A 23,236-nucleotide genomic window follows, 5' to 3' on the forward strand; every position below is an offset into this window, starting at 1 on the left:
AGCCGTCTACTTTCCTCAAGAAGGATGTGTGGAATATTTTGATTCGTACGGATTGTCCCCTTTGGAAGACGATATCATTGACTTTATGAGAAGAAATGCTCAGACCACCCGATTCAATAATGTGAAATTACAAGGCACAGATTCCTTGGTGTGTGGACAATATTGTGTGTATTTTCTGCATCATCGCAGCCTGGGCTATTCCTTAGAACATTTAGTGACTCATTTTGATCCTCGTTCTTCTTCTAGAAATGATGTGAAAGTAGATCGATGGTTTTGTGACCATTATGCTAAACTTTTGTCTCAAGCTAGGAAACGTAGTGTCCATCAATGGCCTAATGACTTCCAACAGTGGAAATCACAATTTCATTCACAACGTTTTCAGCCCTGTTTAAAGGAGAGTGTGAATTGAAAAAAATGTTTGTCATTTGAAGAACAATGTTTGATGTTATATTGTTGGATTATTGTTAAAAATGTTAGAGTTGTTGGTTAGTGTTAAGTGATTTTTGAATAAAAAATGTTGGGTTTTGAAAAAAATGACTTTGTCTTTTGTATATAAGAATGTTGATTCATGCTCTTTGACTTCTTACTATCCCTCTCATGACACTCATTGAACGTTGCGGCTCGAAAACCGTGTGGGGATGTTTTCCTTCACGTCCGCGCTTTGACTTTAAGAACCGGGGCAGTTTCCAGTCTAACCATCCATTGTCGACTCATCCTCCTACGAAGATGTGCTCCAAACTAGCTAAGCTAAACGAAGCCTACGTGAATTTGCATAGGGTCAGACACAGTCTGATACCGAAGCCAGAAGAGATAGAGAATGTGAGAATGCTAAAAGTCACTGAAGACCTGATAGAAGAGCTCTTCAGAGAAGACGTGAACAGGGAGAAAGAAGAATGGACAGAGAAGTACAGACTTCAGAGACAGCAGCAACAGCAACAACAACAACAGCAGCGGCAGCAGCAGCAGCAGCAGCAGCAGGAACCTGAACCTGAGAGAGGCTTTGTCGATTGTCGTATCGACACCAAAGAGTTCTTCTTCTCTTTCGGAAGAAGCAGACCTATCGTCAGAAAGTCTATCCTCAGAGGACGTCGCATTCTTAGAAACTAAAAGATTGCCATAGCAAACAAAAAAAAAAAACCAAAAAGAAAACAGCCCTTTCAGGGCTACCTCAATACTCTAGAAAAGAAATAACAATCGATTTGCCAATGTGTGTAGGTAGAGTAGTGTGAATATAAACACTAACTCTTTTTTATAGTGAGAGGGTATGTGTTTGTGTATAGGATTGTGTGTTTGTAAGTGCTCACGTACGTTGGTGTGGATAGTAGATTAAGATCATGTTTTTGTCTGTTTGAGGTGTGGGGAGACTAGATTTGGGGGTTTGATTGGATTGCTTTGCGTATGTGGATAGTATATTGAAGTGATTAATGAAATTTTTTTTAGAATAGTAATGGGTAGTATAAAAAAGTAAGTGAGTGTTTCTTTTAGGTCCGCGCGTTGTTTTGGTCATGATCTAGGTAAGATCAATTTTATGTTTCCATCACGTCCGCGCTTTCAGTATAAATTGAAACTCGCTGGGCAGTCTAGCTACCCTTGTTGATTGATGAAGAGAATGAATACCAGAATTGTAAAGCTTCTAGAACTCCAGATGCACCTGGAATATGCCAGGCGCCTGTTGAACGAACTGGCCGCGGAGGCCATTGTCGAAGAGGGAAGGATGAGAGAGGAGGAGGAAAGAAGAAGAAAAGAAGAGGTGGAAAAGGAGAGAAGAAATTTCAGAATCCCAGAGACAGAAAATTGGGATTCTGAAGCCACATATCCCGCCTCTGCTATCCCCCAAAAAAGAGTGAAAAGAGACTGGGGAAGAAGATGTGTGTGTGGCGCTAGGCCAGGAAGGTGCCAGCATTAGATAGGTGCATCTGGAGTTAAAAACCAACAGCCCTTTTCAGGGCTACCCAATACTCTAGAAAAGAAATAACAATCGATTTGCCAATGTGTGTATGTAGAGTTGTGTGAATATAAACACTGACTCTTTTTTCATAGTGTGAGTGTATGTGTTTGTGTGTTTGTGTTTGTGTTTGTAACCGCTCACGTACGATTGTGTGGATAGTAGATTATGGATTTGTTTATTGTTTCTTAGCGTATGTGGAGAGTATAGTTTGGGTTTTGTAACCGCTCACGTAGGATTGTGTGGATAGTAGATTATGGATTTAGTTTTAATGATTTGCGTGTGTAAATAGTAGATTTGGGGTTTGTTAAATTTTGCTTCACTTATGTGGATAGTACATTATATGAAATGAGAAAAGTAGGGGATGTTTTCCTTCACGTCCGCGCTTTCACTATAAGAACCCACAAAGTTTGATGTTCAAACCATTCTACAAAGAATAAAAAAGAAGATGGAAGTGTCCCAACTGTTCAATGATTTAAGGCATGTTTATTTTTGGATGGTGGATGGTGAATATAGAGTTGAAAGGATTGAAAGAGATTGGAGGTTAAGAACCAGTGTGCACTATGTGAACGAACTAAAATTAGCCAAGGAGATGATAGAAGGATTAATTGAAGAAGAAGCGAAGAGACTGAGAGGGCTAATAAATCCCCCTTATGTCAGAGTGGGAACATTATAAGAGGCCCTGGAGAAGGTAGAAGAAGTAAGAAGGTTTTTGGAAGAGATAGAAAAAAGGTCAGAGTGGCCCTTTGTCAAAAGAAGTGTTGAAAGATTGAAGAAAGGGGAAGAAAAGATGAGAAAGGTGATAGAAGAAGAAGTGGAGAAAATAAAGGACAGGTGGGCAAAAGATAGAAAAGAAGAAGAAAATAGAAAGAAAAAGGAAGAACTAGAGAAACTGAACGCTAACTGGATAAAAATCCAACAGAAGTTCCGAGCCATGGGTCACCCGGACTGGATACCGGAAACAGAAAAGAAGAAGAAAGGAATGATGGCAAAAGTTAGAAGATGGCTACAGAAGTGGAGGAAATAAAAGAAGAAGATGATGATGAAACCAAAGGCCCTTTTCAGGGCCACCCACATTTCTCGGAAAGAGATTGACTTTCCATTGCCTACCCCTTTTTTAAAATTTTTTTTTTTTAAAGAAAAATCCCATGTTCAATTCCCCTTGTCCCTAGACAGGCCCAAACTCTATTCCCCATGTTCAATTCCCATTGTCATTAGAGTGACCCAGCAATATCTCCCATGTTAAATTTCCATTGTTCGAATGCCTTTGTCCCTAGAATGTCCCTAGACATTTTTTTTCCTTTCTCCAATGTTAAATTCCCTTGTCTCCAGAGTGACCCAGAGTTTTTTGCCCATGTTAAATTTCCTTTGTCCCTAGAGTGACCCAGGGTGGTTAATGTTAAATTTACATAGTCCCCAGAGTGACCCAAGGGTGTTTTTAATGGTAATTCCCATTGTCCCTAGGGTGACCCCTTTCACTACTTATACATTTATGGAATACTGAGCCACAGTATATTTTAAATAGTGCACGTCTTTTTATGTGTGGGTTTACGGCTAAATTAATTCATTTAAATAATTAATATGAGCTTTAAAAAAAAATAAAAGTTTTCAATTTGCTCATGCGCAGAGCCAGGTGCGTTTCAGTACTGTTTAACTTCACAATTCATCACGGCATATTCCTCAGGAAGGATACTGCCCTGTATACATACAGGGTTTCTAACAGAAAAAATTTAACATCACCACCGCATTTACATATAACTGAACAAATTGGACGGACGTAGGTGGATACTATCATTGTATGGATATTCATTTGTTTTTGTTGATATTTTCTTCCGATATAACTTAAGCAGTAAACATATGCTTACTAATAGACTATGGCAACATTTAATCTCACTGCATAGCTACTGCTGGGAGGACTCAAGCTAAATAAATAAATAAAAAAAATATCTATCAAATATGTTTGAATTATTTCCAGAGTTTCTATCCTTTCGACCAAGGGCTCCGATTGGTGGTAAATTCCAGCGTTTAACAGGTGATTATGTACCATCCATTCCTGGTTAACGTAAGAGCAGTCTCAAAACATGTGACGAATCATGTCTCTTGTGACGATGAGGTGCATTCAGAAGACTAGAGGCGGCTGCACGCAGAGATTGGCAGATCAAAGAAAACGATTGGCAGTTGCAAATATTTATTTTTGTTCACATGTTTAAAAATAAGACGAATTGTTGTTTACACGGTAAGATAATTGCACAAAGCTACATGCTTATAAATTTAATTGTCGTCCGAGAGAAATATTTAATTAGTTTAACATGAAGGTACAGAAGCCGGTTAGTGCCACTTTGTTAATTACGAGATAGCTAACTAGTAATTACGAGATAGTAAGTCGTAATTACGATACAGTATGTCGTAATTACGAAATAAAACAATTATTTCAACGTGGCACTAGCCGGCCTCCGTAGGAAGGCAAGACTGTAGGCATATAGAAATAACGCCTATACGGCAGAGATGACGTGTGAGAAAGGATAAATATGGATTTGATAAGGGCACATATACAATTTTATATTCAACTAAATCTAAGTTTAAGCTAAAGTATCGCGTAAAGTTTGCAAGATCAGTCCACAATTGTTTATGAAAACACAGATTTTCAATTCATTATGTAAATTAGCTGTTTGAAGCTCACCATTTTGATATGAAGAAATTAAATACACGTGAAATCATTCTTAATTTCCAAAAAATCTAAATATAATGGTCTTGCCATATATGATGCAATCCTGTTGATAACACTTTAAGCAATCTGTCGAACATATAGTTTTATCTTTATGTTTGTATATGTATTCTTGTTGACGGAACGATATTTAAAGTATGTATCATACAATCCTGAAAGTCCTGTTGCTTAAACAAGTATCAGTCTAATGCTGGTCCTTTGTAATCTGGACACATGGAAAGGAATGTGCACAGAATACGAAACTCTTTAGATGAAATGTTTGTTGACATATAACACGGTATGTGATAAAGATATTACACTACTAAAGCGTTTATGTAAGTCCCGTTGATAACCAGGGATTGTCAGATATATGAATCTTCTTGCAGTATAAAAATAAAATAATTTGGATTGAAAACGCAAGGGGAGTTGACATCAACAACTCTTAAGCTTGATAACTATTTTAAGAGCGAGAACCTGAAAAGATAAAGCGTAAAGAGGGAAATGTATCTGCAATAAAGAGTAATAGATTTGCTGGAAAATGAAATATTGAACATTTTGTTACTTACCAAATGGAATGTGTTGTCGACTGTTTAAACATAATGCTAAAGACAAGCAATTAGGCTGACGTAAAAGCTATGAGAGTTGTGCAATAACAGTTTTCATACATCATAAACATTACTCAGTTAAAATCAAGCAAGGAATAAAAAAAAAAAGAAAAAGCATGCGTGGATAGACCTATTATGTTACGTGAGAAATGATAATATATTCGGAACGTATAAATTCAACACTGACGAAAGGTTATAAAATTACAATCTACCAATAACTTTTTCATAGGTTAACCGTCTTAACATGGGTGGAGAGAACTATTTTAAATCAGACAAGTAATTTTGTGTCATCCATACAAGCATAAAGACTTGAATGTAGATGACATGAAAGGCATTTGTTTCTGCTTATAATACTTATTTCTATTTTACTAACGAATTGACATAACATGTTTAAAACGATGGAAATAAATAAAATAAATAAATAAATAAACGGTAAAGCGTATATATTGACCAAATGAAAAAAATAGTACTATGGATCAGCGAGGAACCAGACGGATGTATTATGGTATTATACTAAATTACGTAATGAAAACACCATTCTCCGATAGATATGGCGGGAATACATTATATAGAAAGAACATAAAGGACCTACTGGACTCTTGCTGGTTACGTCGCCTTAGAACATTTAAACAAAGCGGTTTAAACCAAGAAGACTATAAAAAAGACAGCCATTCACAAATAAAATTACCTTTTTGCAGCCGGCATGTTCTCTTTTCAATAATTCTAAAACTTTGCTTATTAGTCACCCAGTAACATATCATTACAAATATAACAATGAACTATCAGGGAAATAATTTGCGAGTACATAAATTTACATAGAATAACAGCTGACGCTCGTCAGATTCTAGGTCAATATAAAATATCTTTCAGCATCAGCAACAAGTCATAGTCATGTAAAGTTTACAAGACAAAGGTTTGTCTGTTTAATTTTTTTGTCTGTTCTATGTTTTGTATTTGCCTTTGAAAAAGACCAATTAAAAGTCTAAAGCGCTTAGGCTAGCTAGATACTAGTTTTGCACTGTTCCTAGTCTATCATATTTATCTTAATCAGTCCCTAACTAGCCGAAGCACTTTCGACTCTTAATGAATCTTTTTCAAAGGCAAGTACAAATCATAAACAAGAAAAACAAATTAACACAAAAAACAGATGGTTTTGCAAAAATATAAATGGCCGTTTCTACAGGAATTAAACCTTTAAATCCAATATGTTTCAACTAGCCTACTTTAAATCGGATGCTGGATTACAATTTTATCGACCTAGAAATCAATGAGCCATAATCACATCGGTAGATGTATGTACATTTATGTAAGTGAAAATAATATCCCGGATATTTCATTGTTATTGTATTGATTATAGGTTAAAACGCAAATTTAGAATATTATTTTTAAAAAATGCGTCGGCTACAAAAGATAATCTTATATGTGCATGGCTGTCTTTTTCCAGTCTTATTGGTTTAACCCGTTTGGTTTGAATGTTCCAAGGCGGCATATCCTGGTTTCGGAAGTCCAGTTGGGGTTGTGAATAACACACACACACACACACACACCCCTCGGATGCTGGAGGTCGTTGGTTCGATTCCCGGCCGAGTCATACCAAAGACTTACACAAATGGTACTAACAGCTGCCTCGCTTGGCGCTCAACATTGGGATGTTAGTGCTAGGACTGGTCGGCCCGGTGTCAGGATAATGTGAGTGGGTGGGACATCATACCACATATCTGCGGCATGAAGACCCAGTGCTAGATATTACTATAAACTGCCACACTGCAGACATCATAGCGATATGACTGAAAAATTGTTAAGACCTACGTTAAAACTTCAAATCACACACACACACACACACACACACACAAACATCTAATTCATGCATCTTAGGTTCAGCTGAATTTATTCCCAACACGTTATACTAGTAGAATGTTGCTATTTTGAGATGTCGCCTCGTACATCAAAATGCTCGCTACCCGTTCGCGTATTTTGTTTAGAACAATACACGATTTTAAAATTAAATTACCTGCACAAACGTTCGAAGATGAGAATAATATATTCGGGTTGGTTTGTCACTACTGATTATTTTGTCTAATATGATGTGAAATTAGAAGAATTAAAACATCGTATTGTATGTATTACCGTCGTGAGGTCATGCTCCGTCAGCATGGTCGATCTGGATTGGCCGTTCTTTTTCAATACCCACCAATCCATGCTTTGTTTACCAGAATGCTTACACGTGCGGAGACAGGGGTAGAAAGATAAGTGCGCAGATGGATAAGAATATAAGAAAGGACTGGTGAAGATTAAACTCTAGAATAAATATTGATTAGGTCAGGAAAAATGAGAGAGACAATTTGTGTAAAGGAAAATTTAATGTATGAAATTTTGAAGAATAATTTGGAACTTAGTCTTTAAACTACACGTTCTCATAAGCAGACGAATTTCGGAACCCAAAGTGGGATTCATAATTTTAAATAAGATAATCCCCCCCCCCCAGATATTTTTAACACGGAGGCTTAATTTTAGTAAACTATGACCTTATTTTATATAATGGAGATATATCCACTATTGTTCTATCTACTGGTATATTTCTATACGTAAAATTTGAATCTGTGAACTGGTAAAAAAAGGATGTAGTTCTGTTTTACAGATGAGAAATGATTGAATAAACCTGTCCTTGATTTTTTATATCTTTGTTTGTTGTTGCTTTTGTGTCTGTTGCTGGAGTCAAACAAACGAACCCTTGTAACTTCAAGATGAGAAAAATAAAGCTAAAATCGTGAGTAATTTTCCAGACCCATATTTTTAATGTATGTGGTATTTATAGGTTACTGCATTTGTATGGGAACATATGAACGAGTTTTGCGATGGAATACTGCACGAACTTGTGAGTGCACTATATCCTTCCGACGAAACGAGTTTATATTTTCCCATACAAATGCAGTAACCTTTTATCATATGCTCATTTTTTATTCTACCTCAGGTTTAATTAAACAAAATACACTACAAGAAACAACGTAAATGAATGAATGCCGTATTCCAGACTAAATACACAAGCGCAGATTTGTCATTACACAATGACATCATTATTAATGCGCACATAACTCCACCCAGATAAATTTGAACTTAGTCGCGCGCTCAACACAACTTTCAAAAGAAAATGGCGTGTCTAGTTAAGATTGAAATTTGTAGTCATATTGTGAATGAATGCGCATTTGATCTGGAATGCATATATTTTGGTATTTTGTTTCGATTCGAAGAAAGTTTGTGATTTTGGACTGGATTCATCTGTGAAAATTATACATGAAATACATCGGATTGAAGTGGCGCGGGAGAAGCGTGTTTACGTCTGCAAATGTGTTTCTGTTTCTGTCATTGAATGTTTGAAATCATAACGTGGGAAAAATATGAAGTCTTTCAGTTATTTTTCTTGCAATTATCAAAAAGACGCTATCTAATTTAATGTTTATTTCATTCTGAGTGCAGCAAGGAGGATGCAGTTGTACATATCATCGAAATTGCAGCACAATTTCGAAATGTGTAATCCATATTGAAAACCGTTGACGTGGGTCATGTAATTCGGATTTGCAGAATTAAGAAAAATCATTTTGAGGAAATTCAGGATGTAATACTGTAAGTTTATTTTATTTTGCCATTCTTATCACCAGATAAAGAAGACAGTATATGCCTTGTCACTTGTATGTTATTTGTAAGGACATAATCTTCTGTTTTTTATATAATGTAGCTAGCCTAAATCCGTAACATTGTGTCAACGCGGAATGTGCCAAAACAGCTGTGGGGGTTTTTTTTGCAGTCCACGAAACATATTTTAGTTCATTCAGAAACGAATTTAAACAAACACAACGTAAACAGCCTCTTACGCAAGTGTACATGATTTGTTTACAAATCAAAAGTGCTGAGGGCCTGCGTCATTGTTTGTTTACAGAGCGTCTGCGTCATTGTTTGTTTACAATAGAAAGTAGTTCTTTTATTCTCTTGAATGCTATATGTGTATTGTCGCGCGCGTTCATTATCGGGGAATATTGAACGATTCTGACAATGTAAAGTTAACCGGAAAAAATGAGCATATAATAAATATATATATATATATATATATATATATATATATATATATATATATATATATATATATATATATATATATATATATATATATATATATATATATATATATATATATATATATTAAAAATAGCATGGCTTTTAAAATGTTGGTATAAATCAATTAAATATACCAATACTCTATTGGTATATTAAACTGTAATCCGCCCATGGCGCAATAATACGCATCTATAAACATTGTTGTAACAATGCTCTTGCAACTGTGTGCTGTCCACTCATGAATCATTATTGACCTATGAAAATAACGATTAAAGTATTATTAATCCCCATTTTCTAAACCAATTTAATTTGGTACACAATGTCATCACAATTCTTTGTTTTCAGTTACCCCTCCCCTCTCATTCATGAGGAAAAATATGCATTTATCTGGAGGGAGAGGGAAAGAGAATTTGGTCTGGATCAAGTAACTTTCTAAAATATAGCTCGTTGTAAGGATATGAGTGCACTTTAGTTGGGAATTATATGCTGTACTTCTATAATGAATGATATAAAGTTGCAAATTCTGTCGACATTATAAGGTACATTTCTCGGTTAAGTGGTACACATACTGTGATTTATTTATATTTTTGTTGTAGTTGTTGTTGTTTCGTAAACCTATAATAATGTTCTAAAAATCGAGTACTATTAATTAAAGATAAAAGAATTCAAAACTTATTTTACTTCCTGTGCTGCACTTATATCATTGTTACATTATCATCATAAAACTCTGCTTCAGTGTAATCAAATATCGATTTACATCCAAATTGATTTTAACGATTTTTGTGACTTTTCATGCTTCATGAACAAATGAGCTTTTGCATTATCATATTTCATAGAAAGTGTAAATGAGAAACACCATTATTAAATTATCCAAATATCTTATTCTTTATAAAGTATATTTATATATGTATAAAAAATAGAAACTTAAAGCATTAGAAGCAATGTAAATAGTTAAGGCTAACATACATTTCGATTCCCAACAGATCATTTCTGTTCTATTCATCCTTAAAAGTAACACACATAACCGATCAAAGACATATTAAATCATATGATTATATGTTATATGTCTGTTAAAGCGGATCATCCTACGACGCAAAATGATGTACATGTTGAACAAACATTGAATATCAGTATAAGATACTTAGCGTTTGTATCGACAAGCATAATCTGGCCACACAAAAAATCAATCGCAAGAGGACGCATTAATATGCGTCACGTTGAGAACGAAAAAGAAATAATATAAAATCATACCACAATTGTTTCCTTACAAAAAGTAGATCAAACAAAAATAAAATAAAAATAAAACACAAAAACAACACAAAAATCTATCAATAAATACTTCTGAAACTTGAGGTTATTTTCACAATACTTTGTCATTCCTTTAAGTTTTCCGTAATTATAATACGCCTATAAAATATCGAATGAAAATTTGACACGGCTAAAATAAAATCTGTATTTTTTGGTATTTGTGCATACCATTAGCATGACATTTAACATTAAAATTCCTGAAGCATCACATGGATATTTCCCAGTCCTAAAATCATCATTTCCGGAAACGTTTAATGAGATTGTATTTGAGGATTGAATTTTATCTTCTCCAGTCCCTGTAAAGAATAGATAAACATGTAATTGTTCCGTTAAAACTAGTTGAGCTAGTATATCTATTTTTACTTCATAACTTCTGAGATCCCTTGGGGAGGAGTAGAAATTAAAGATCAAACTGAATTTGCATTCCGATAATCTCGGATTCGCAAACCGCTTAACCATTAATGATTGCTTACATTATCTTGACTCGATTTAATTTATGTCAAGGCCTTTTACTGTACTTTCAGAACCAGAAAAATTTCTAAAGAAAGACTACTGCAAGCTTCTACAAAGCAATCATCGAAATAAAATCTAATCGTACGATGCTGATCCAAGAACAATTTTCACACTGTTGCATTTTATCTGAGAAACAAAATCATGACATCACGCCAATGATTAACGTCATGAGGGATAAATAAATATGAAATGTATTTTTCTTTTAAATTTCATTAGAGCTGGGATTGCTCTTGAGAAACTTGGTTTAACAAAAAAAGCACGAGGCGAGACTACATACTTGCTTTGTGCTCAATGGTTAGTTTTAATTGACAAGGATATATTAGAGAAATATATATTTATCCAGTAAATATAAAAAGGTACAAATACCTTTCCTTTTGATTACAATGCTAAGTTGTGAATCTGATATGTTTTAATTATGGTGATCAAGAACTAAGCTGTCAGGTACTTAAACGAGATAAGGTCTATAAACAAAATCGCTTAAATATTAAGAGGGGTCCTTAAATGCCCAATTTGATGACAAATCCGCCAATCATATGAGATTAATTTCTATTAGTATTGAATTATTTTAGAGAAATAGATGGTTGCCTTCCCAGAATGGTTTTGTCATTGAAAAATTTATATCAAAGTACAAGAAACAAACCGTATGGAGGGAAACGTGCGCGAAAACGGAACTGGACGATGTTTATATTTCGAGTTTCTTTAAACGTCAGATTAACCGACTACGTTGCTTAAGCTTCATTTATTGTGGACGATCTGCGTCTTTATCATTATTATTGTCACAGATAGTTTGTACATATGATATGTTCTTTCAGGATGACCATTCCCTTCCATTTACAGTGTATTAACAAATGTTTTTTATTCATTGACGAAGACACAATGATTATAAACCTATTATTCAAGTAGCCACAGAGAATCTATATAAACCATCCAAGCTTCCGCTGTCGTTCTCTGACCCATATACAGTTATCGTGCCTGTGTCTGGAGTAGTTATCGTTCCCTCAAAAACACCATTGCCTGTTTTGCTTAAATTCTGTTCCAATACAAGAATCCTCCGTAAAATGTTAGCCTCGAGCCGAAATTTGACGGTCGATTTGGGCGGGAGAAGACCTTTTAGGGGTTCTAGAAGTCGGCAATTGTGTTTTGCAACAGCTCCGTAATAGCATTCAGGAAACGGGTAGCACGGAATCATGGCTTTTCGGCAATCAATCAGATAAGCAATAGATGACCAGTAGCTATCGCTGCCTTCCCACGGTCGTTTTGCCATAATATCCAGTGAGTAGAAGCCTTCAGTAGGCATCCTGACCATAACAACTATTTTATTAGCAGACGATTCAATCAGTGTGTAGTGCTCGGAACTATCAACTCTGTGTTCTGCATGCTGAAGTTTCGCCCTAGCCTCCACGTGTCTCGTTGTTGGTATGTTTATAATGAGTTCTCCATTTTTTGCCGTATAAACCGGATTTGTCAAGGCTTCCTCTGCAAATCCATACTGTCTATATTCTGGGCAAAATGCCCACGGTGTTTTTCTTGAGGGGTACGGTTTTGCGGGCTTTGCAGGATCGCTGCAGTTAATAATATACTGTAGTATTAAATTGTGAAAATGGTCTTCCTTTCCTTTAGGTTTTGCGAAAATTTCTAAAACATATTTCGCAGCGGCGGCTGGTCGCACATTAATATTCAGAGTAGTCGAGTTTTGCATGTAGGACATAACATACTTGTTCATATCTGTACCATTGCTTAGAGAAAGATCTGTCATCCAGCTTTCTATGCTTTTGTGGCTATCTTGGATAGTAATGGTAGCATCCGATTTAATTTCCAGCACTCCAGACGTATGTGATACAGGTATCACTCCAAACTCTAGGGCGGTTCTCTTAAGATGTACTCGTCTGCAAAATTCTTCAAGTGAAATAGGTTTTTTCATCAACTGCCAATTAGAATCCGGCTCCTCGATTTTGTTCATGCGTGGATAATGCTCACTGATAAAATCTTCTGGATCTGTAAGGAAATAAAATTCAGTGAACTCTTTATTAAAAGTTTGGTCCTTCACATGGCCAGCTCCCCAGGTACACTCTACAAACCGCCAATCGCCATTCAGTAAAACCGCGTTCCACGCGTGATCGGTTCCCGTAGAAGGGGTTATAGCTATCTCAGGGTCGTAACCGTAGCCCTTCGAATGTCCACTTATTGTCTTAACAGGAATATTCACTTGTCTGCAATTATAAAACAATATAAGCTATACTGTTATGTCTCTAATGGTCTTAATCGTAGTAACAGGAAAAGAGTGAAAACTATCAAGTTGTATACTTCAACAAATAATTGAACATTTATAAAGATATTATAATATTGGGAATTAAACGCCAAATAGGTGTAAACGTTTTATGCCTAGTCCGAATATATAAAGTTCCAAATGAATTCCAGTGATATTCCAAGTTCCAATATTGAATATGTTGATCTGCCTGTAGTCTCGAACGTGGTAATGTGCCAATGGCCGTAATTATGTAAATGTGCTAACAGTCTTTTATGTATTACAATAAATAGTCCAATATGTTCTTGTCTGAATTCACTATAATTCTAAGTTAATGCTACAGTTATGGAATATTTTAGATGAGCAGTTTGTATATCAAGTAAATAATAATTTGAACAAATAATGCCACTCACATGATACACGGAACACAACAATAAGACTGATTAACCCCCAGATTTTAAATGAAAGAATAATTAATTTTCTCAAGTAAACAACATTATATAAACAGTAAAACACAACAATGGAATCTAGAAGAGGGTCAATATATAGTTATGGAGAAACAACTGACAAATGCAAATTAATATACATGGCAAGACATATACTGATTTGAATAAATTTTATACATTTACCTTACCATGTTAATATATGCTCTGTATTTAAGTCTGCAACATTTATGTTTAGGATAACGCTATAAGACTAAGTGCATTGGATGGTTTCTTTTGTAGATATCTATGTGGTTACAGTTAAAACATTTCGTCCAAAACGTATTTGCACAGCTGCTGGCTTTCGAAAATGGTTCCTTACCCGCAGAAGGCCGAAAAGAGATCTGCATATCCTTGGCACACAGATCTTCCTGATTTTAAAACGTCATCAGGATCACATGAACGTTTTAATCCACTGAAGAATCCATCCGTATCATATCTGAAATTATACATGTATGACTATAATAATAAATACAAATGCAGATTCATTCTGGCTAAGTAGCGTTGTTCCAATGCTACCAGACAAAATGCTATAATGCAACCAGTCCAAAATGTGGTGGTTTCCGGATTGGTCGTTGCTTAAAGATAAATGCCGAAAACGAATTTTAGATTTTAAAATCTAGTTATGTATTGTATATAAAATGTCTGCACTTTCTAAGTCTAAGGGTTGAAGTAACAGGATAAGTGATAGTTGGCACCACCTACTTTTGAATATTATAATGTCCGATTGATCACCTACGTTGCCCAGTGGGTCTGGGTTTCTCTTCCGCTGCTAGCAAATCATTGTAGATGTAGTTAATTTTATATACTTTACAAGGGGCAACCCCCATTAAATGCAAATTCTCCCCTGAAATCATTCCCCACTCTTCCTATAATATGCACATACTAATTAAAAACATTAGAATGATATTACGTGTAATGGGGAAGACCACAAAATGAGCAGCATTTACAAATGCCGATTCTATCACAGCACATGACACTTTATTATAGAATAGTTCATTGTAAGAAGGAACTACCATGGTTTGATTGTCTCCTGATGTGCCAGAACCGACATCTCTCATTTTGGACTATAGTTCCTGCGCAAAACGCCATATTTTATTTAGCTAAAGTAAACAAAGCGACTTAGAGCCAACACCGACTACCGCCTGCCATAATCTTGCGCATACCAGCCCGATTACCGATATGCTTACAATAATTCCAACTCCACCAGCATATCATTTCCAATCATTTCTCTAATATCTTTATGAATGCCAGTGTTGTAACACCATCATCCAGAACATAGCGTTTGTCATCGAAAAACGTTAACTCAACTTTATTCAGCGAGTATGTAGATGTGTTAAGATATATCGATCTGATCAATCTGATCGTATTCATTTTCGAGAATATTTTAATTCCTCTAACAGTTCTCAGTTAAGACAGGTCGATATTAATTCATGTCGCTATTAGATTGTTATACGCCTTTCGCGTGTTCTTTGACACATCCACCTACTAATTCGACTGAATACATCGTACTTCTCAACCCTAAAACTTCCACTACGGTTACTGAATTCGCCTCGTCTTTAAATTTGCCGATGACGTTTTCTTCGAATCATTGTGAAATTTACTAGTTTATGATAACCGGATAAATGGAATAAATGCTTGTCCAAAACATATCCCCGTACACATGATCGGTTTTGATTTCGTAACTCATAACGTGTCCGTGTCGGTAGACAACAACTTGATGTGCCCTTATTGAAAATCGCACATGAGCATTATTGACATTTCCGACACCGCAAAAAAAACAATGAATGGGTTTCCTCATTATCAATTCTGTTTTTTTTCTTTCTGCTGATCGCCACTAAAATTTCATCAAAGATTTTCATATTGTCAAATGGGATCGGCACTTAATTTATTTCTCTGCACGAGATCATTTATCAGATAGACATCAACTCGCCGTTGAATATTCTCCATGATTTTCCTGAATACATAATTATTCATTGGCTTAAATATATCTTTTTCGAAATTGCTGGTGGGTAACTGTCTTTTTGAAGTGTTAAAACTGATGAAAGGTCTCTAACCATACACGCTGATCGAATTTGAGCACACAATTAATTATATAAAGCTCAACTCCTACAAATAAATCACTTAACTATTTTTCACATGAAATACGGAATTAAATTGGCTTTGTTTCCTATATGCTTTTTAATTGCAGCCTGTGAGGGCTCAACATGTTATCGGTCACTACCAAGCTTTCTGGTGCCAGTTGGTAATCTCTATGCTGCTCGTTGAGTTTCCACGGATAAAATAAATCGACCTCGAGAAAGTAGCCGGGTCATCATCACTGATGAGCAACTCCTCTGTGTATTTTTAAAGGTTTATCCACGAGAAATGTTCAACCTGTATTGGATTTCGACATGGTTCAGCCATAAAGATTACTACTGAGTTTTAAATGATGCACTTGTATTCCTGGTTATGATTGCGATCGAGCAAATCCATGTTCTTTACTTTCGAATGCCTATGATTCCTGACGCAGATGCCTCGTAGAATTACATTTGCAACAAAACTGAAGATATAGACATCGGTAAACAAGTTTCAGGAAACCTCACTGATTTTCAATGCATTGTCCCATGACCTGAAGGAGAGGAATAATACCATTAATGATCTGATCCATAATAATTGTGACAAACGTTCCTGAAATTCTCGAAGACGTCGACGAGAACCAATACGTCAAGTATAAACCCTGTTTGTCTCCATTGGTGGCCATCGCAAACCATCCCATACATTTGCGACCCAGAAAGGAGTATATCAATTCAAGGTAATGCCATTCGGGTTAGAAGGTGTCAGTGCCACCTGTTGTCGTTTCAAGCGCAAGTTGCTAAGAGATTTAACAAGCGTTGATAGCTTTGTAGATGACATATTTGTGTACGCGAATGTTAGGAGTGAGCACGTGCCCGTCTTCGGGGAACTCTTCGATAGACTCCGCAGAGCGAACCTCAGAGTGAGAAACACTAAACGCAGTATTGGCTGTACAGATTTAGATTGTTTGGGTCATAGGGTCAGTGGTTCGGGTCAGCTGAAACCTCACCCCAAGCAAGTGGAAGCTATTAGGAACGCACCTAAAAAGCAAGTTCGTTAATTTCTAGGTCTAATAGGGTTTTATAGAAAGTTTATACCAATTTTTGCAGCCATTGCTAGCCCACTGTCTGATCTGACAAAGAAGGGGCTACCCAACAAAGTAGAGTAGGACAGCCACAAGATAGAGCATTTTGCGCGCTGAAAGAGAAACTAGTCAGTGCACCTATATTAAAATTACCAGATGTTAACAAACCCTTTATTTTAAGAACAGATGCCTCTGAAATTGGGTTGGGAGCAGTTTTACTTCAAGAACAAGATAACAATAAGTTACCCGTAGATTACTCGAGTAGGAAATTGCTACCCAAGGAGAAAAAGTATTCCGTTATTTAGAAACAGTGTTTGGCCGTAGTGTGGGAAATTGGGAAGTATCATGTGCATCTTTTCGGGTGAGATTTCGTTCTCGAGACTGATCACCAACCCCTACTGTATTTAAACAAGGCCAAGGTGGCTAACGATTGATTGATGCTTTGGGCACTGACACTACAACCCTATCGCTTCCGTGTAGAGGCAATAAGAGGAGTTGAAAATATAAGGGCAGACTACTTCAGTAGGGCATGATTGGAAATTTGGATAAATGTTTACCCAGCATAGAAAAGCCAGATTGTAGTATTACCGGTGTAAATATTGTAACATATAACTAGTAGTCATTTTTCTTTTATTGTGTGAGGGTTTAAAAAAAATGCGTACAGTTTTTTTTCTTTCTTGGGGGGAGGTATTGTCACAGAATTAGGCAAAGAAATAACTTTTGCGTTAGAACTATTCGACTATTTCTCGTTGTACATACGCACAACGTTATCTAGGGTGAATACGTGTTTTTCCAGGTAAGTGACTGTATTAACATGTACCTCACCAGAAATTACTTGTGACGAAGTAACATTAATAACATGATATGCACGGGCTTTTTACCCCGACTTTTGCTCACTCTCCGCTGGATTTAAGCAAGATCAATTTCTAAACCGACACTGGTCGTTTTGGATCGCGTCAAAGAGTATACGCTCTCCATTGTTCTCCAGCCATAGAGGTAAGTGTTAAATTTACATTTTCATTTGAAATGCGAAGCTTATTCGGTTTGTAATGTCTTATCGCGTAATAATGGATTCATTACAACGCAGTATTGAACTTTGAATTACAAGTCACTATTAGAGGTTAAAGTATTATCATATATCTAGAGATTTTACAGAAACTATTATTATGACCAATTTGGTTTTATTGTAGCTGATAGTGTCTGTCGCTGTGATTGTAGTCATGATTCTGATTGTGACTGTCACTCTGATTGTGGCTGTGAATATGACTAGAGCTGTCTGAAGCTGTCTAAAGTTGTTTAGAGCTGTCTGAAGTTTCCAGAGTATTTAAGGCTGCGTGCTGTCGATAAGTATATATGTACGTATGTCTGTGCAATGGACGTAGACGTAGCGAATTAAAAAGGGTGTAGTAAGCTGCCTGTACGTGTGTATACGTATGACTGTACATGTGATGGATCCATAAAGGGTGCGAGCGGCCGATAAGAGTGTGGGCCAACCCAAGGAATCGGACGACTGTACAAGGGGTCTAGAAGCATACGTTTGGTTCAATTGTTGTTCTAATTGCATTTTTATGTTCGTAAGATTATTCTGAATCCTCGTTGTGTTCATAAGATTATTTTGAATCTTCGTTGTGTTCATAAGATTATTTTGAATCTTCGTTGTGTTCATACGATTATTTTGAATCTTCGTTGTGTTCATAGATTATTTTGAATCTTCGTTGTGTTCATAAGATTATTTTGAATCTTCGTTGTGTTCATACGATTATTTTGAATCTTCTTTGTGTTCATAAGATTATTTTGAATCTTCGTTCTGTTCATAAGATTATTTTGAATCTTCTTTGTGTTCATAAGATTATTTTGAATCTTCTTTGTGTTCATAAGATTATTTTGAATCTTCGTTCTGTTCATAAGATTATTTTGAATCTTCTTTGTGTTCATAAGATTATTTTGAATCTTAGTTGTGTTCATAAGATTATTTTGAATCTTCGTTGTGTTCATAAGATTATTTTGAATCTTAATAGAGTTCATATTCAAGATTATGAGAATATCTCTTTTAGTGTAAAATACTGTTTGAAGCGTATCTGCAGTCCATGAGGTTTCTTGGATCTGTACTTAGTATTGTTTTATATTTTGTTTTATTTTCAATGTGTGAATGCTGTGTAGAGTGATTTGAGTCAATCGTATGTTGAGAGCGTGAGAAAATCATTGTATTTTTACATCATATATTTTTCTTTATTAATTCATGTCATAAATTTCCATCTTTATCACATTGTGTTTGTCTTATTCATTTATCCAAAACCCACTCGGTTTATATTCTGCGACACATGGCATTTCTGTATTTGTCTGTAAGCCATAAAATAACTTCAGAAATCGAGTACCTGTGACTGAATAGTTAACTGACGGATTAGGGTGTAGTAGCATCAACGCCTCAGAGGCACATTAATCGCTGTCGAATAAATCACGTTGGCTGCAGAACCTTAGAAGATAGTGACCCTTGAGCGATCCAGTAGTTGATGAGCAAACTGTTAATCTTCGTAATATTCAACATAAACTCTCCATACATGCCGTTGCCATGATAACTCTGGACGCAAGACCACACATCGACCCGATCTTGGGTGATAAATTTAAATTAATCATATAAGTTATTGCCAGAGTAATCCTGGTACTCAACATTTAGCAAATTGATTCTATTTTAATATTGGACGCATCATTTCCCCATGCCGTGTGCTGCTGAGAACCTTACGCGAAAATATGATGACGTTATTACCACCAGGGGATATCATAATGGTTTGGCATCCGAGTAATAGGGATTCAGTAGCATAACGATAAAAAATATATTTTTGGTAATATTAAAAATCGGTTCCAGAATACAACTGATTTGGCAAGAGAATTTCCAATTGAATTGCAGTTGCGGATTATACCTCACGATTGAACTCGCCAAGCATTAATCAAATAACAAGGTTGTGTCGTCGCGCAACATTTCAAAAACAATAGTTGCAATATATACCTTTAGTGATTCTGATGCTACTCTTTTGACACCCACACATAAACTCGTCAGCATAAGTAAATGGGATAATGAAGTTACCCCTCAGCTTGATCACAGCTTTATGGTGAAATGGTGCAAATGTGGATCCCATCCGCATGTTCAATAAATGTATATCGCGATTAATAATATGGGAATTATCTGTACTGTGCCAGCAGCGAGACTGTAAAAGTTTTCGGCATGGCTGAACACCAGGTAGGACTCGATGATTATGTGCGCAAGGCATGGTCGGCATCCTCTGATTACTACTGAATATCCCCATATCTGGCTTGATTATTGCGAAGAAGGTTTTGATGATATCGTGCCAAAGACAAGCCGCTGAGACAATTCTAGAATACGTTTGAGATCCAGCCAAGTACAGAGCGAGGAAATGCATGACATCTTGAGACACATGTTCTCCCGATGACTTAATTGTGGTTTCTCGTAAAGAAATTCGCGACAAGCTACGTCAATAATTATTTAAACGTCACCAAACAAACTTTCAAACAAACCTGTCCCACTGGTGTATCGACCAGTAAATACACGTCGTAAAGATATAAAGGTCCCAAACAATAGGTTTAATAGAGTTCTTTGATACCATTAGCATGCAAATTCATTCGCAACATGTCATCGTCATCGTGAATGTACCGCGCCAACAAATGCCCACTTGCTAAGCCACGAAAGAAACCGTTGATCGGACAAGTGAATCCGCACATGCACTACATCGTCTTCTAGGGACGTTGAGGCGAACCGGTGTACCACATAACACATTAATATCCAGTTATCAGAACCATTCGACGAAACGATTGCCACAACAGAACGCACACTATTAGCCGCTATGGATGCAGAAGATAATGCCCGATTGACGCAGGATGAAGTAGGGAAACTTACTGAAAAGTTGGCATGTGAGGAATCGTACCAGTATAAATAAAAAGTAAAAACACAAATAGTATTTGTAAATAAACGGGCCCGTCGAAATATTCTTGACGACACCTGCGAGTTTGCCGTAAGCAAATTTGACTGCATAAGTCGGTATGTAATGTCAAGAAGATCTCATAAGGCGCGCGAAGTGTGTTTATCGAGAGTATATTGGGATTGCAAGGTATATACAGCATTGTCATTGATGTGGAATAAAGTAGAAAATCATTCCCACATATCCACCGGTTGGGTCATGGAACTATAAGTATATTTTCAGCTGGTCCACGAATTAATTGATAATAGTGAATGAATTAGAATGCTAGAATTCTAATGTGGGATAAGCAGCTCTAACACGACTCCGAGCACGACCACAAATGTGTCGGAGTCAACGACAAAACTTTAATTCGATGATATATTCCCAAACGAAATTACGGCGCCGAATACCACTTGCGCTACTGCGTTTATACTACATTTGGGCTGATATTCGATCAGCACAGTTTGTTAGTTTGCTAGTTAATAATTAACTTGATTTTTCTTGGAAAAAACACCCTACTGGAACGTATTGGAAGTCTCCAATGGTGCTCACTAAATCGAGGATTTCAATACTGCATTTTCCCGCCGCTTAAGAACATCACATCGCGATATTCTAAGATAGCGATTACCGTCCACTAGCCAACATTAAGTTGTGCCATAGAAATATTCACTTCAGGAGTACTGCGTCGACATCATAGCGTCTTAGATCAAGGTTGTATTGAAGTGGACGCATGGACATGATGGTGACGACGTTGTCCAAAAAAATTTGTATTAGTTACGTTTTCCCCCATTGTCCGTGAACTTGGTATTTCACTCGCCAGATAGGTCATCGGCTTATACTAATTATGGCATTGGGGGCAGTACATAATTTTTGGGGTGAGACAGCTGCCTACGGATTTCTTTACGATTAAAGATAAATTAACAAGATTAGTGTTCCTAGGACGAGTTTGTAGTGGCTTGCCATATCTAAGTACCCTAGTTTTGGGCCACCGTATCTTTAAACAATGATGGTGTTCGACGCACACTAACCCTGTGATGGTTACAGGAAACAGGAACACCACCCTTCGTGCACGATCGGCATGCATCCAGCAATTTTCCTTTGCAAAATGATGACCTGAGTTCCCGGTCTTCCATTTGAAAAGCTTTTTGCATTGATTTTACCAATTATAAATATTATTATTATAATGTTTCTAATTATTCTTTGTACAATTAATTGCATGTACAATGATATATTAGGGGCTTCGGGGGAGCAAATATATACGGTGTGGCGTGGTGGGCATTTTAACATTATAATAGCCCGAACGCTTTGGGGCCATCCCCAGTCCTGGTGGTGTTTATGATGCATGACTTAAATTTTCCTCAGTCTCAAAATTTAGTATATATATGAATAAGAATATATAAATATTAATATAATGGAAAACTACTTATATTACCTGTCGAAAGCTATTCGCAAATCTAGCAGAAAAAACGGATGTTCTTTAATTCCAGTGTCAAACCGTAACTGTCTGTATGTTTACAGTGTTCTAGTCCGTATGCAGTTGTAATAAATGTATCTACCTACCAAATGATTGTACATTAATATTTGACATACCTGATATTATCTGTAATCCAACGATAGAAAGCGCGGACTCTTTCCAGATCATTTTTGGCCGGTTTAACAAGATAATTTACTAGCTCGCTTACTGAATTTCGAAGAGAACTTGGTGCCTATTTAAAAAAGGAAGAATACATTTGTGAAGTTAATGTTTGTTTTATATACATAAACAGCGTTCTCTCAAATATTCAGATTTAAATAAAGTGCAAGAGACTGAATTTCAGAATCTTTAATAAGTGTTTTTTTTTTTCTCACACGGAAAAAAGAAAACAAGATTAGTGGCTTAGTGGTACTTTGCGGAATCACCCCCAACTCTATTGTGCCTTACGTTTCATCGAAATTTTTCGCAAGTAAAAAGTTATTGACTATACTGTCGCCTTTGAGAGGCAGCTAACATAGTTTCGTCGAAATTTAAGTCGGTAATCATAAAGCTGTCTACTTTTTATGTACCCACTTCTTCACAAGATACAATCAATAATACTTGTTTTTCATTGGTCGTATTACAGTGAGCAATTCATTATCTAGACGCAGTGGTAGCTAAAACACAGGGAAATTCATAGTGTGGTAAGAGATACAAAAACGTTACCTAGCCTTAAATTAAATTGGTTTCGGTTTGGCTGC

General features: G+C 36.2%; 1 protein-coding gene across 2 annotated transcripts in view; it reads right to left on the bottom strand.

Annotated features, from left to right (window-relative positions):
• The window catches only part of LOC149793805 (kyphoscoliosis peptidase-like), a 184,835-nt gene that overhangs the window by 150,419 nt on the left and 11,180 nt on the right, over positions 1-23,236 (bottom strand). Inside the window, exons 3-5 of one of the 2 annotated variants that reach the window (XM_089967802.1) lie at positions 22,613-22,728; positions 14,235-14,351; positions 10,027-13,395 (exon numbers count right to left, since the gene is read on the bottom strand). The exons of the other annotated variant lie outside the window; for it this stretch is intronic. Coding sequence (XP_089823928.1) covers positions 12,081-13,395; positions 14,235-14,351; positions 22,613-22,728 — 1,548 coding nt within the window. The 3' untranslated portion in view covers positions 10,027-12,080. Of the gene's footprint in view, positions 1-10,026; positions 13,396-14,234; positions 14,352-22,612; positions 22,729-23,236 lie in introns of those variants that run through there. 2 annotated transcript variants of the gene reach the window in all.

Source organism: Sinohyriopsis cumingii, chromosome 8 (assembly GCF_028554795.1).
Source record: "Sinohyriopsis cumingii isolate HCF-2022 chromosome 8, ASM2855479v2, whole genome shotgun sequence".
Classification (NCBI taxonomy): domain Eukaryota; kingdom Metazoa; phylum Mollusca; class Bivalvia; order Unionida; family Unionidae; genus Sinohyriopsis; species Sinohyriopsis cumingii.